Here is a 16,029-nt window from a genome sequence, read left to right on the forward strand (position 1 = left end):
CACAGCTATGGGTGCCTAACGTTTGACAAAGACCGAGAAAAGAATCCTCTTCAACAGCATCAGGGAAGCTGGGTTTCACATGTAGAAGAATGAAACTTGAGCCATTTCTTCTCCCCAAATAAACTCAAAATGCATCAAAGACCCTAACATAAGACCAAAGCTCTGACATGTCTAAAGAAAAATACTGTAAGACAATGACACCAGCAAAGACGTTCTGGAAAGGATTCAAAGAGCAAAAACCTAACCCCAAGAATTGATGGATGTGACTGAATGAAATTTTTAAAAGCATCTTCACAAGGAAGGAACAGTTGCCAGATAGTCTACAAAGCAAGAGAAAAGTGTGGTCAAACTGTACATACACCAGGGATTAATATCTAGGATATCCAAAGAACTCCAAATATCAAATACTAAAAAATCCAAATTGTATAATCAACAACAGGATAACACATCTAATAGACAATTCTGAAAAAGAATACAAATAAATAATAAATTTCGGGGGAAAATTTTAACATCTTTACTCATCAGAGAAATGCAAGTCAAAACTGTGTTGAGATTGCGTGTCATCCATTTGGAACAGCTGTCATCAAAACTAATGCATGCTAACAAGTACTGGCAAGGATACTGGGGGAATGAACCCGCATACAACACACTGCTGGTGGGAACCCCCGATGGTGAAGGCACTGTGGAAAACTTACTGCGATTCACAAAACAAAACAAAAACACTACATAACTGGGGTTAGAGAGGTTGTCCCACAGTTAAGAGCACCTGTCGCTCTTGCAGAGGACCCAAGGTAAGGTTTCCAGCACCCACATGGTTGGTGACAACTCCAGTTTCAAATGACCTGATGCCCTCTTCTGATATCAGCAGGCACTGCACACACATGGTGCACAGGCACACATGTGGGCAGAGCATCCATACACATAAAAGAAAAATAGACCTTAAAACAACCTACTATAGGACTACAGGAAGACCCCCACAGAAAGTGAGCCAGCAAAACACAGACACAGACACTTCCACGGCCACGTTACTGTGCAGTACTCACTATAGCCAAGATACAGAACCAGCCTAGATGCCCATCAGTGATGTGTGGATGACACTGTGGTACCTGGATGTGATGTCAGGTTTGAAGGGGCAGCCAGGCTTCTGGCACACACGCTTACCTGGGCCTTTCCACTTCCCGCCTTTGCTTCTCTTCAGGTCCAGGCCCAGGATGTCATAGAGTGCTGTCAGTTCGATCAGGGCCAAGGGAGGGATCTTTTTCATGTCCCTCGAAGACAAGTCTCCTATCCTGGTCACACCCAGTCTGCCTTTGGGAATTCTGAACCTCTAGGGTATGTGGTAAAGACAGTTTATCAGATGTGTGGGATGAAGTGGTCAGGGTCACCGGTCCCTGGGCATTTGAGTGGGGTGAAGCACAGAGTGGGTAAGACCCCAATCAGGAACCACAGTGCACTCAAGTCTGAGCTCTGCCTCTTGCCACATGATGACCTCTGAACCCAGTTCTCCACTGAGAACTGTAAACAGCACCTGCCTCAAAAGGCCTTTGTGGGCAACACTGTGTCAGGCTCAAAACTAGCAAGGCTACCAGATGAGGTTGTTTTGATAAGCTACAATCCAACCAAAGGGCCTGGAAAAGAGGGCCCACCCATGGGCTCTTATCATGCGTCTAGTCTTGTCTCTTGTTCCTCTCACCAATGCTTCTGCTTCTGTCCCACCCCTTGGCCTAGACAGTCATAGCTCCTCTTCCTGCCTATGAGCAGGGGTAGAGACTGAAAAGATGAAGGCTGCTCAGCTGCTCCACCTCGAGGCCACTTTGGAGCTCTACAGGCAGCTTTCAACATTGGGGCCAGCAAGAGGGACATGTCTTCTGGGTCCTCCTGACAGTTGATCAGATCACTCTCCAGTGTCCCATTAGAGCACCCAAAGGAGCTGGGAGATAGTTTTGGGGGGCATGTATGCATGTACAGTATATGTACACATGTGTGGGTGTATCCATGCATGTAGGTACACACATGCATATGGAGGCCAGAAGCTGAGTCAGGTGTCTTCTTCCTCAATCAGTAAATATGTATGTATGTATGTATGTACGTATGTATGTATATATGTATGTATGTACATATGTATGTATTAGTCATGTGTGTATTATGTATTATGTGTGTATATATGTATTATGTATGCACATTGTATGTATGTATGTATGTATGTATGTATGTATGTATGTATTGGATACAGGGTTTTACCACGTAGACCAGGCAGGCTTTTAATTCACAGAGATCTGTATGCCTCCCAGACATGAGTGCTGGGATTCAAGGTGTGAAGCACCACAACTGTCAATCACTCGTTATTTTATTTATCGAGGCAAATTTTACTCCATAGCTGTATTTTATAACTATGGCTAGGCTACAGCACATAAGCCATGTGGTCCTACTTCATAGATTCAGATGCGGACTTGCACGTTAATTCCAGCACTCAGGAGGCAAAGGCACTCAGAACTCTGAGTTTGAAGCCAATCTTGTCTACTAGCAGAGTCCAGGCCAGCCATGGCTATGTAAAAAGACCTGTCTTTAAAGAGTGTGTGTGTGTGTGTGTGCAGAGGTCACTGCAGGTGGGAGGCAACCCCCCTAAGTGGTAGAGAGTAGTGGTCAGCGGGTGGACTTGGAACTGGCAGCTGTGGAGCCCAGGTTCTGGCTTCTGTGCCAGCCGGCTCATTGTTTCATATATCTCAACTCACTTCTCTTTTGTATGCCCCAAACTGAGGGCAGAATGGTATACTCATCTCCCAGGGAAGCTGAGACCACAAGTATGTGTGCAGGAAGCCTGGGGACTGACACCTCCAGGAGGTGGCCCTCTGTAAATGATTCCACGGTTATTCAAACACATCACACTGTGGTCAGTGAAAACCTCCCTTGGTAACTGCAGAGCCTGGGAAGACTGGAAAGAAGTTTGAATACTGCTGTCTGAAGGAGGGACTGCTTTAAAAGGGTATAGAGGTGGGGGTGTGCTTCAGGGAGTGGAGGGTTCTAGACCTGATCTGCATAGAACCTCCCACAGCTACAAACATCATATTTTATCACTGCATACATTACTGAATTAAATTTCACTCTTTTTGATTAGTGGAATGTATGTAATATGTATCTGTTTATAGCCTGTTTAAGTGTGCTTATGCTCGTCTGCATATATGCATCCTCATGTAGTCTCACGTGTGTCTCTCTGTGTGTAGGCATACATGGGCCACAACAACATGTGGTACTTAGAGGACAACTTGGAATAGTCTGTTATGTCCTTCTACCATGTGGGACCAGACACTGAACTCAGGTTGTCAGACTTGGCAGCAAATACCTCTGTCCACTGAACAATTCCACTGACCCCCATTCCTGGTCCCTGACACCCCAAAGCCACCCAGATAATAGCTGCAGGAGTAATCAAGTGAATGAATGATCCAACAACTTCCCTGCTAGGTGCCTGGCAGCCTGGCTTGTGTGAGGAGCTGAAGGATGGGGTGGTACCCAAAGACCTAGGGCCAGCATCCTCACCGGCAGGGGTCCCTTGCCCCAGGCAGCAGTGCCTCCTGGGGATGTCCAGGTTCTCTGTAGAAGCATGGCAGCTTGTTCAGAGTAAGCAGAGTCCATGTTGAAGACCTCCTCCATCCCAGCCAGTTCCTGTGCTCCCCCAGGCTCTGCAGGTCCTTTAAAATGAAAGCAGAGAGACAGGTTTGACTAGGAAGCAAGTTCTTAAGCTGAGGCTTCAGGTTCACTGTCCAGAAAGTGATGTTCTAGCTTTGGCCCACAAAAGTGTTCATTTAGTTACAGATTTTCTGGATTGAGGCCCGAGGGCCTGAAGGCAGTGGTCCATTTAGGGAACATCTTGTCCCCTTGGAGTTTCTTCCTGCTACCCCTGTGCATGGAGGGAGAGGAACCAGAGGAAGGTGCAGAGATGAGCATTCTCCTGCTTCACAGAGAGGCTGAAGCACCCTGGACTCCCAGGGCCCGGAAGAATGAAGCCCACTTACTTAGGGGAGATGCAGAATCCTTAGAATTGATCTTGGTCCATTTCATTCCTGAGTCCCCATTCTCTGGAGCTGCTTCCTATACAAATTATAGAAACACCCAATTATTCCTGTGGGAAGGTAATACACAGACCATGGGAGATAAGAACCATTCACAGGAAGAGCAACTGAAGCCCAGAGGGGCTAAGTTACTTAGCCAAGATCCCACAGAAGCTGAGTAGATGGGAAGAAATATGGGGGCCTGACTGTCTAGCTTCGAGCCTATCATTTTAACCACAGGGTTGTGTCTTCCTATGGACCCCAGAAAGAAGCTTATCAGGTTTCAGTGCCAGCAGAACATGCAAATAACAACCAAAAGCATTAAGTTTGTATTGGTAATGACTTTGAAAGAACCTAAGCTTTCAGATACATCCAGCGACATCATGGCAACAAGCACATACACACTAGGCAGGGCCACACACAAACACCCCCACCCAGCATGGCAACATGACACACTGGCATGCAAAGAGGCACATGAAAGCCAAAGTGACATCATAGAAGCCCTAGAAAAAAATAGCATCTAATGGCCCTTACCCTTGAAGAGAAGACCCCAAAGATATCCCTGACGTCTCTGATGGGTGCCTTCTGTTGTCTTCGGGCAGAGCAGGCATAGATGTCTAGCCGGCGGCACACTGCAGCCACCTGGGTCTGTGTCAGTGTAGACAGGAGTCCCTGGTGATCACTGTCCAAGCCCAGACCACCAACAAGGCCTGACAGGCCTGTGTCCTGTAGCCACTGGGATTCAGTGTCCCCTTTGGCCGACAGAGGGAGGACATCAGATAAATATATAGAACTTCATATGTGGCTTAACTATGCTCACTAATGTAAGCTTCACATAAAACCATATGTTCATGTGGACATGAAGAGATTCTGCAGTACTCATATCAAGGCACATAATTCTCCCCAGGTGAGAGCTGGAGGTGCTTACAACATTGGCCAGCATCTGGATTAAACTTGTATGAATGGACTCTTAGAGACAGCAAACCAGGGAGGGTCCCAGGCACTCAGGTTCTGGAATATAGGCATGAAATTACACCCATTCCCAGTTCTGGCAAAGACACCAACCACAGGGTCACGGAGGTCCAGCCATGCACAGCATGGACCCTCTGTTTTTTCTTGTATTCTTTTTTAAAAATTTTTTTACATTCATTTGTGTGTGTGCATGTGCATGTGTGTGCACATGTAAGTATAAAACACTGTGTTTGTGTGGTGGCCAGAGGGTAACTTACAGGAGTCAGTTCTCCCCTTTCACCGTGTGGGTCCTAGGGGTTGAACTCAGGTCCTCAGTCTTAGCTGCAAGCCCCAACCCCCATTTTATTTATTTATTTATTTATTTATTTATTTATTTATTTATTTATTTATTTATTTATTGTGTGTGAGTACACTGTAGCTGTCTTTAGACACACCAGAAGAGGGCATCAGATTCCATTACAGATGGTTGTGAGCCACCATGTGGTTGGTGGGAATTGAACTCAGGACCTCTGGAAGAGCTCTTAACCACTGAGCCATCTCTCTAGTCTGGACCCTCTTTATTCAAGACCTTTATATGTTGGAATAGTGCCCTTGCTTGGGTTTCATGCCAGGATCCTATAGCAAAACCATGCTGAGACTATAGCTTCTGGTCCTGCCTGCTAGGACTTTGCTCCAGGAACCCAGGCCAGGGGCTAGGATGCTGTATCTAGGCCACCAGCCCTGGCATCCCTGATCTGGTGCTCTTCAGACCACCCTGGGGGAGACACTGCCATGTTGTCAGGGAGAGACCCAAGTGTTCACCAAGGAAGCTGTGCAGAACTATGAGAGGGCTAGACTGGATACATGTAGTTGTACTTCATGTGTTGAACAGGTTAGTCCAGAAGGAGTTGATGGTTTCAAAAATAACCAAACAAGGGCCTATGGAGATATTTTAGTGGTTAGGATCACTGGCTGCTTTTCCAGAGGACCCCAGTTTGGTTCTCAGCACCCACATGGTCTTTAACTCCAATTCCAGGAGAGCTAATTCCGTCTTCTGGCCTCTGTAGGTACCACATGGACATGCTGCACAAATAGACACGTGGGTAAAGTGCCCATACACAGAAAAATGAATAGATCTTTAAATACTATAAGTGTCTGTGAGATATCCTAGTATGTCACCAATAAAGGCAATCAATACATTCATATAATGTTCATATATATTTAATTATCTACTAAATATTTCCCCTTAGTCACCAACCATACTTTTAACTTTTTTGTTGCTTTTTGTTTTTAAGCTTGAGGACAATTTTATTAGAGCTTGAAAAAAAAACCAGGAGAGGCAACCCTCAGAGGGGGAGGAGGGAGGGAGAGAGAGAGAGAAAGAGAGAGAGAAAGAGAGAGAGAGAGAACCATGCTGTTTGCGTTAAGCTGGCACAGAGATCAACCTTGGAGGACCAGCAGGCACAGGGTAGGTAGAGAGCAGAAAGCTCTGGAGAAAGGACGGTAAGCACAAACTCCCAGAAGAAAGAGACAGAAGAAAAGAAAATGGGAAAGTTTAGCCTTTGCGAGTCCTGACTCAAAGTCAGACAGCCCCAGCAGAGCTTTTCAGTCTACGAATGGAATTGTGAGAGAAGAATTCTGTGTGCCTGTGAGAAAACCCCAAGAGAACAAAGCAAGGGTCTTGTGGTCTCAGTTTCTTCAAAACATGGAGTTTTTCTTGGAATGTGCTTTCCTGCCTCTCCCGGTATAGTGGATAGGAGTCATTCAGATTATCCATTACAACTGGCTAGTGTTATTTGTTTATATGCTTCTATGGAAAAACATGTTTTTGCCACGTGCAGCTTGTCCTTGTGATTGTACACTTTCCTCGTGTGACTCTTCTTGACCCTCAGAGTATAAATTATCTGATGCTCTGGATAAAGCTGGCTAGTGCGTGAGACTTTACTCTGCCTTCTTTGGGGGCTCCCTTCTCCCAGGTCCACCTACCAACAAGAGCAGGAAACAGTAGGGACTACCGTAAGGCTGTTGTAAAGGAACAATATCCATGTAAGGGGAGTACTTGCCATCACCTGCCATACGTAGAAGTTAAGAGGAAAATGAACCTCAGAAAGGACCAGCAGGACAGGGACAGGAGAGAGCATCAGATGGCTATGAGCAAAGCAGAATGATGTGTGTGTATAAAAGCAGCACAATGAAACCCATCATCCCTTGGCTGGGGAGATGGCTCAGTGGTTAAGAGCACTGACTGTTTGTCCAGAGGTCCTGAGTTCAAATCCCAGCAACCACATGGTGACTCACAACCATCTGTAATGGGATCCAATGCCCTCTTCTGGTATGTCTGAAGACAGCTACAGTGTATTCAAAATAATTAATATGAATATTTTATATCTATATTATTAATATATTATATATAATAATTAATATAAAATAAATAAATCTTTTTTTAAAGAAAGAAACCCCTCATTCCTACACTAAGGTAGAACGGTGATAACAAACTACACATGCTCTTAGTTCCGTCTGTCCTGAATCTACACAAGTTCTTTGTCTATTTTGTTGTCTGAAGAGGCTCCAGCCTTCCAGCCTTCTGACTCCAGCCCCTGCTGGGTTTTTGATGTACTTGCTGGCTGCAGTATATAAGGCAGGCAAGCCCATCCTGTATCCGCCTCTGGCCTCACCAGAGATTTGTGTTTCTTGGAGCCCCTGCACCAAGAAATCAGCATCAGCCTGTAAAGACCTGAAAATCACAAATGCCCGATGTGACCAACTAAGGCCAGCAAAGCCAAGCCAGAGGGTTTCCGCATGGGAAGCACCGTCTTGTCACACCCTCCTTACTCCCTCACTTGCCAAACAAGGAAGGATGGGGCATTCGGAACATGGCCAGATGTTCCAGATTCCAGCACGCAGGCTGAAGTGGGAGGGGCTGGTGATGCCCTGACCTCGTGGAAAGTGGATGACAGCCGTGTATGAGCAACTGTTATGGTGAAGTCGAGGCATGAGAATTGCTACAGCAATGAATAGCATCAGCCAGAAGTCCAGGGGTGGTCAGAGTTCTCTATGCATGAGAATTGCTACAGCAATGAATAGCATCAGCCAGGAATCCAGGGGTGGTCAGAGTTCTGTAGTATAGAGGGAAGCTAGGAAGAACGTTCTGAGCCCAGCAACTGGCTAAGCCCAGATCATCTTGTAAGGTGCCCAAACAAAGAATATTCTAGAAAGAGGAGGCAGCAAGGACAAAGGCAGGGGTATGCTTTCATAGTCAGATACAACAAGGAAGCCTCAGGGGAGAAGAGCATGGTAGAGTGACAGGCTGGAGGATGAGGCAGAGACAGGCCCCAGGCCAGTTCTGGAAAGGTTTGTGAGCTAGGGGAAGTGTCAACTCACCGAGAGATGGGGTCTGATTCCCCTCCCCTAGACCGTGGCTGCACATAGGATGATAGGAAGCACAGAGCAATTGTGGCTATCTTTTACGGCTGGCTGGGAGCATCCACTGTGGCTCTGCCTCAGGCTTTACTCTTTAAACCCAGATGTCATGATGTGAGGAGGCCTGGACCACACACAGCCATGTGGAGGCAGTCTAGACCAAAGCCACAAGTATGGGAGGTCACACTTGCTCCCAGGCATGTGGGTAAGAAGTCCTTTGAGGTGACTGAGCTGGATGGCCTTGGGCTTGTCACTGAAAGAGATCCATCTGAGCCCTGCCACCCCCAGAACAGTGTGACGTGTTAACAATGGCTTTTGATGCAGTAACAGGGACACATGGCTGCTGGTACCCGGAGAGAGATAGGGAGGTAAGAGCGTTATATAGAGTGCTTAGAGTCTATAGAATGTCAGGTCCTCATAGACTGTCTGGGTTCTCCACTGTATCCCAGTGTCTAAACACTTGGCCTGGCAGACAAGAGGCACGACATAGATATTTCCCAAATTAGTACGTCAAATGGGAGACAGACCAATGGGCCTTACAGGATAATACTTTTTAACAATGGCATAGAAAACAGATGTCAGGGAGCACAACAGAGAGACTATGGTGGCAGTCCAAGCAGAGAAGAACTCTGTGCTCTAGATCATGTGTGGGCTCTGACACGTTGCTTCCCTTGGAATGAGACCTGAACATCCAGCTTGCAGGCTCAGCTAACCTCACCTTCTTGGAGCTGGCTTCTGTCTCCACCACAGTCCTCCTTCTTCACTTCGCCCCTCCGTTGGATCTGTTCCACCTCCATCCAGAAACCATCCATGGACAAGCTGTCTGCCCAGGACAGCCGGGAGTGGGTGCAGTCAGCTGGCCGTGGCTTCAGAGGATGCTGCTGCAGATTTGTGGAGCCTGTAGAGGGACCAGGGCTGTGCAAGTAAAAGTAGGGGATTGGTCAGGGCAGCTCAGCTCTTGCTATGCCAAGCCTGGGTCTGTCCTGAAGTTAGTGCAGCCCCAGATACTACACACTGGCTCTCAGCAAACTGACCTATGACATTTTTCAGAATCCCTGGTCACAAGCAATGCTGCTAATGCCAAAGGCAACTAAAGGGCCAGAGTGCTCCCTTAGCATGGCCAACAGTCTTTGTTTTGTGTGATGGTCAGTCTCAACTGTCAACTTGATAAGACCTAGAATTGCCTAGGAGACTGGCCTCTGCAGCCACAAGAGATGGGGGTAGGGTCCCAGTCCCAGACTGTCATGACCCAGACTGTGAATGTTAGGAACTCCTGCATCCCATCCTTGACTTTCTACACAACATGGAATGACTTTGCACTTTGTACAGTCAGATAACTCCAGAATGAGACAGAGTCTGGTTCCTGGTCCCAGTAAATGACAGCCCAGGACTACCGATGAGCTTGGGTTGATGTTTCTCCACTCCCATCAGAGCCAGAGAGACCTTGGTGCTAACAGCGCCCCAAGTACTTACCCTGACACCCTGTTGGACCTTTAACTGGCCCTATCAGGTGAGAAGAAGGGACAATGCCCCCAGGTTCCTCAAATAGGAAGTGAGTATATCTAGAAAATTCTATAACTGTTTGAGCTTAGTATTGACACCAGGCAAGATCCCTTCATGTCTCTGGTCCCTCTGAAAACAATAGACATCTTTAAGCTTTGAATTGTCCAGATTAAAACAAAACAAAACAACTCTAAATGCTCAATTAAAAAAAATTCATGAAGACACTGTTTTAAAGACAGGAGAGATCTGGGCACACAGGGAGAGGACCCTAGCATCCACATCTGTTCTGGGCCTGGAACCCTGGCACTCAGAAGGCAGAGATGGTGGGTCTCCATGGGCAAGCTGGCTAACTAGACCAGTCAAGTGAGCAAATTCCAGGTTCAAGTGAAAGATTCTGCCTCCTTTTATAAGGTAGACACCAACCTAGGCAGACGCCTAGTGTGTCAACCTCTGACCTCCACACACACAGTGTGCAAAGACATGTCCCCACCTGAATAAAAACAAACAGGCAGATAATATAAAATGGCAAAGGTTAAAGGTAGAAGGAAGGTTGGCTGGGGATGTGGCTCAGTTATAGAGTGCTTACTTGGCATGTAAAAGGCTGTAGGTTCAGTCCCCAGCATAGAACACACACACACACACACACACACACACACACACACCCCGAGGGGGCAAGGGGTGAGAAAGTGAACACAGGCTGGGCAAAGTTGAATGAGCGATAAGACAATGATCCCAATACTACTTTTAGATTAGGACCCATTCCAGGAAGGGGGAACACAGAAAGAACTTACGACAGAAACTGTCATGCCTGTAACTGCATGGAAACCTAGCAAAATCCAAACCCAGCAACCACCCAAGTGCTCAGGCTCCTGTAGAAAATCGTGAACTTGGTGACATGGCGGGCCTCTTGTCTAGCCGTTTCCCACTAAGCACCTGGCGCTACAGTCATGGCGTTTAGACTACTGAAGTTTACCTTCCTAAATTATGGAGGTGAGACCTGGGACCCAAGGTCAGCTCCATGGATGCACGACCATACACCCTACCCAGGGAGAGTGTGCATAGGAAATCTTCATTCCTGGCTTCATGTTCTGCTGACATCATACTGGGATTTTATATTTTATTTTATTTTATTTTTAGCCAGGGTCTCATGTAGCACAGGGTGGCTTCAAATTCACTATATATTGTAGTAGAGAATGACCCTGAACTTCTGGAGTGTTGGAATTACAGGTGTGCGCTACGGCCACCAGCTTTCTGTGGTGCTGAGGAGCAAATCCAGAGCTCACCCAGGCTGGATGAGCTCTAAGGGAGACTCACCTCCAGCTCCTCAGCTTGGATTTTGGTCGTTCCTTCATAAACACCTCCACACTCTTTTACACATGGCTTGTCCTATCTGTACCTCAGCTCAGGCCCCTGGCTGTGCCTCCATCTGGAGCTGTCAATTGTTCCACCCCTAAACGTACTCAAGTGTGACAAAGGGTGAGTGTTTCTGCACCTGGAGGAAGGGTTGAAGCCAAGCCATTTTCTCCCAGCAGAAATATCCTAACTGGAGATCAGTTCCCAGTTAAAGATAAAATTGTCCGCTGTGCTGGCTGTGGTTTCCCAGACGGCCGGAGCCAGTTCCTCCCGGGAGTCTGTTTGCATCTCCTGTTGGCACACAGCTCTGCTGTTAGCGGCCTCTAGTAGCACTGGAAAATTTTCCCGGCATGCATTCGTGTGTTTTCCCGACACTTGGAAAACTGGAGTGACTAAGCCCAAACAAGGGCCAGCCTCCGTGCCACCTTTCGCTAACTAATCGACAAGGGGGAAACAGTCTCATGGTCATTTTTCTGAGAGGTCAGAGAGGCCAATCGAAAGCATGGCTAGAAACCGCTGCACACTTACAGTTTCTGAGGTCACACTATGCTGTGTGGCCATGAGTCCCCTTTTAGCAAGAAGCAGCACGTTTAACCCAATCATGGAATATGCTTGGAGCCTGCCAACAAGCCTTGGTTTGATGCTAGTGTCTTGCGGTGGCACTGCGTGCACAAACACGCAAAACATGGCTACTTCCGGTTCCCATTCCGGGGGCCTAAACATTACTGCGCATGCGCACATGCCCGACAGTCGTCCCAGCCAAATTTCAAGTTGATATACCAGCCCCATGTAGGGGACACAATTTTCCCCAATGTACAGACAAAGATATAGTTCCAGAGAGATAAGGGCAGGCACTCAGACTTAACCAGTAAGCAAGAGACAAAGCAAGAACCTAATACCGGGTTTCAGACTCAGAAGCTCTTGATGTGTGGTAGGTATGCACATATGTACTGTGTATGCATACATGATCCTGAGTGGATGTGTGGTGTGGAGTTCTGCCTCGGTCAGTTTCCACTTTATCATTATTTATTATTATTTGGGCTTTTTGTGACAGGGTAGCCCTGTGTATCTGAACTCAGAGATCTGCCTGCCTCTGCCTCCTGAGTCCTGGATTAAAGGTGTGCACCACCGTAACCAACTTCTACCGTATTGTTTGAAACAGGGTCATCCATTGAGCCTGAAACCCACTGATCCAGCTAGGTTGGTTGGTTGCTGAGCCCCAGAGATCCACGTGGCTCTGTCTGTCCATTACAGATGCAGGTTGAACTGGTGCTGGGTGCTGGGGATTGAACTCAGGGTCTTCTTGTGTGGCAAGTCCTTTATCTTCTGAGATATCCTTCTGGCTCTTAATAGCTGCACTAGATGGTTTAGGGGCCCTGGGTGTCGATGAGGGGAATCTGAGTGCGTCGGCTGCCTCACAGCAAAGCTATTCCTCTGAGTTCCTTATGGCGCCTTCTTTTTCTCCAGTGGCTCAGAGATGGCAGGGGGCCCTAGAAGTCCTTGGTGGTGGTCCAGCCTCACCAATTCTCTATGTGACAGTGGATATGTCTTTCACTCCCTGGCCTGGTTTTTGTGACTGTAAAATGCAGCATGAAAATGCAGGTGTTTTGCGATGTAGTCTTACCAGCTGACAGGGGCAAAGCCTCCACTGAAGTGCAGGGCAGAGCTTTGGAAACACAAAAAGAGCCTACGGAAGGGAGGGAGAAACTCCTCAGAGGCCAAGGTCAACATGACCCATGGACCAAGAATGTGGCACAACCAGGTGAGCAGGACCTGGTAGAGGTGTGGCTGGGCTCCTTGCCAGAAGCCACTAAGGCTGGAGCAGGTGGTTCAGCCTGGCACACCAAGAGTAAGAGCCCAGATGCTGCAGGAATAGTCACAGCAGAGGTGCCATTGTCCTTGCTGTAAATGTTAGAGGACATTGACATAAGGAACAGGCTCTTGTCACTAACATAGTCGGTGTGCCTATAGTGGCAGCTGACCCTAACACAACCAACCAGTGAACTGGCATTGGCATTTGCCCGTGGGAAGCTCTGCTCTGCGCCCCACAGTGTGGTCCCCCACCTGGCACTGGCGTGCTTCTGGTTTGCAGTGAAAGCCGTCCCTTGCATTAGGTCAGCATCTCTGGCCTCTGTCCAACTGGACACCGAGAGCATCTCTGTTATGACAACCGAAGGTATCAAACATTGCCCCTTAGACTATATTCTCCAGCACTCAGCAAGTCCCCTGTGTACCTTTCCTGCTAGGTGTGGCTTCTCTCCCACTGTCTGGATATTGTGGCTGGATGGAGAGGGACTACCGCCCTCTCGCATGGGCCCATCTTGTCTCTATCGGCTGAAATCCCTGTCTCTGTCACACCAGGCACATGGCCGCTGGTCTGTTTGGGAGCCTCCTCCCATCCCATAATTGCTGTCATGCAATGCTAAATTGGGATGTGATGGACTGAGATAGTCCCCGATGGGGCATGCTGGGAACGCAACAGGCTGTCACAGCCTTTGGATTTGGGGCAAGCCCTGTAGAGTCTAGGTTAGATTAGCTAACCTCAGCCAAACTCAGACACTTGACCAAGAACAAATGGTTACAGATTTTATAAATGACTGCTGGTTGAGTTTGGGATCCTTTGTTATGCAGCAGTAGCTGACTAATACAGTGAACTGCTGAGCAACCAAACAACTCTGCCAAGAGGGGCAGAAGCCTACATTTTCCCACTCATACACATTCCCAGATACCACGCATATGCCACCAGCGTGTACACTCCACGTATTCCCATTTCCAACACTAATGAGTGACTCAAGTTTAAAGAAGGGCAGGAATCAGGCCTCTGAGAGCAGAGACATAGCCCTTGGTAGTGATCTCAGGACGTAGCCATGTGCACATGGCTGGGGCAAGGCACCTTGGGAGCATACCCTTCCATGAGCATGTACACAGACATGCACTGTCAGGACTCAGCCTAGGACCACGGTATGAATGGCATACCTGTGGAGGCACAGCCTTATTACACAATGCATAGTACACAATCTGAACCTTATTGCACAGTACACAACCTGCACATCGGGCATGCTGTACTGCCGTCCTTGAGGCCATGAGCATGTAGGGAGGGCAGGGGGAATGGGAAGTTGGTTATAAAGGCTGCAAATGTTTGTGTATCACCTGGCAGGCTCCTCAAAACCCTCTAAGGCAGTAAGTAGCTTTCCTTTTAAGACAAAACAATAAAAAGAAAACATGACCCAGCCAGTGTACTCATTTGAATTATAATGGTGCTCACTGGGCTGAGGATATAGCTTGAGCAGAATGCTTGCCTACCCAGTCCAAGGCTCTGGGCACACATGCAACAATGCGCACACTCGAGCATGCGCATGCACGCGCGTGTGCGCGCACACACATACCACACAAGCATGCACACACATGCACAAATGCACACACACAGACACATGTACACACACACACACACACACACACACTGCATTCATCTGTCTCTGCCTATATCTTCTTTTCCTTCACACTGTAGACTAGATGGAACCTTCTTTTCTTAAATTGCTCCTGTTGGATACCTTGTCACAAAGAAAATAGGAGCTCCCACGGCGTGGAGGTGTGCTGAGGACACCTTGGAAGCAGGAACCCATTGCCCAGCTGTAGCTCTGTGAGCTCTCGGTGCACATGGAAGCTTCCAGATAAGAAAGCAGCATCACAGTAGATGTTACTATAAATGAAAAGTAGGTGCCAGATTCAAAAGATGCCATGTTTGAAACGTAAAATGCTGTACAAGTATGAGGACCCGAGTTTGGGTCCCCAGAACCCAGGAAAAGCCCCGCATGGTGCACATATCTGGAACCCTAGCATTGGATCAGGGGACATGGGAAGACAGACCCCAGGGCCTGCTGACAAAATAAGCTAGCCAATCGGTTAGCTCGTGGTAGAACCCAAGAGAGGAAGACATCTGATGTTTATTTCTGGCCTTCACACATGAGCACGTATGTACAATTACTCCCAGACACACAAGTGCACACAGAAAACACATGCACATACAAACACCACATACACTTGGCTTGTTTGCTTGTTTGCTTTTTTGCTTGCTTGGTTGTTGTTGTTGTTTAAGAAAAAAATATCTCCATGATTTGTAGGTTTTTCTCTCCAGACAGTGGCATGCCTGTAGATGACCAACACTGATGGTTTTAGCTTTTCATTCTTACAGGGGCCACTCTTGTTTCCAAAACACCCCCTCTATGAAGGAGCCAGAGACCAATATCACAGGGAGAAAAGCACTGCTTGCCTTGGATTGCCTTGTAACCCTTCCCTTGCCTCAAAGGCCTTCTTTGTAGGATTCTTGTCTTTCACCTTTGCTTAAGAGGCAGACTGTGAGGGCTGGGAGGTGGCTCATGGGATAAAGTGCAACCTGAGGACCTGAGTTTGGAGCCCCAGCACCGACCAAAAGAACAGGTGCAGTAATGTGTGCCTATAATCCTGGTGCTGGGGGGTGGGGATGGGGATGGGAGGATTCCCAGAGGCTCACTGGCTCTCAGTCCAGTTAAAATGGTGAGCTTAATCTAGTGAAAGACGCTGTGTTAAAAAAAAAAAAAAGGTAGAGAGTAATACAAGAAGACACCTCAAGTGAAACTCTAGCACCACACCCAGATGCAAAGGCAGGCATAACACATACACACACACACACACACACACATATATAACACACACAGGCATACACATGTTCACACACACATACACACATATACCACACACATACACATATACACACACA

General features: G+C 47.6%; 1 protein-coding gene across 1 annotated transcript in view; it reads right to left on the reverse strand.

Moving 5' to 3' along the window:
- Positions 1-16,029, reverse strand: part of Arhgap40 (Rho GTPase activating protein 40) — a 35,506-nt gene that overhangs the window by 13,032 nt on the left and 6,445 nt on the right. The window contains exons 2-6 of the mRNA XM_028786582.1: positions 9,136-9,332; positions 4,581-4,798; positions 4,011-4,086; positions 3,535-3,686; positions 1,162-1,327 (exon numbers count right to left, since the gene is read on the reverse strand). Coding sequence (XP_028642415.1) covers positions 1,162-1,327; positions 3,535-3,686; positions 4,011-4,086; positions 4,581-4,798; positions 9,136-9,332 — 809 coding nt within the window. The remainder of the gene's footprint in view (positions 1-1,161; positions 1,328-3,534; positions 3,687-4,010; positions 4,087-4,580; positions 4,799-9,135; positions 9,333-16,029) is intronic.

This window comes from Grammomys surdaster, unplaced genomic scaffold (assembly GCF_004785775.1).
Source record: "Grammomys surdaster isolate TR1022 unplaced genomic scaffold, NIH_TR_1.0 125561, whole genome shotgun sequence".
Classification (NCBI taxonomy): Eukaryota; Metazoa; Chordata; class Mammalia; order Rodentia; family Muridae; genus Grammomys; species Grammomys surdaster.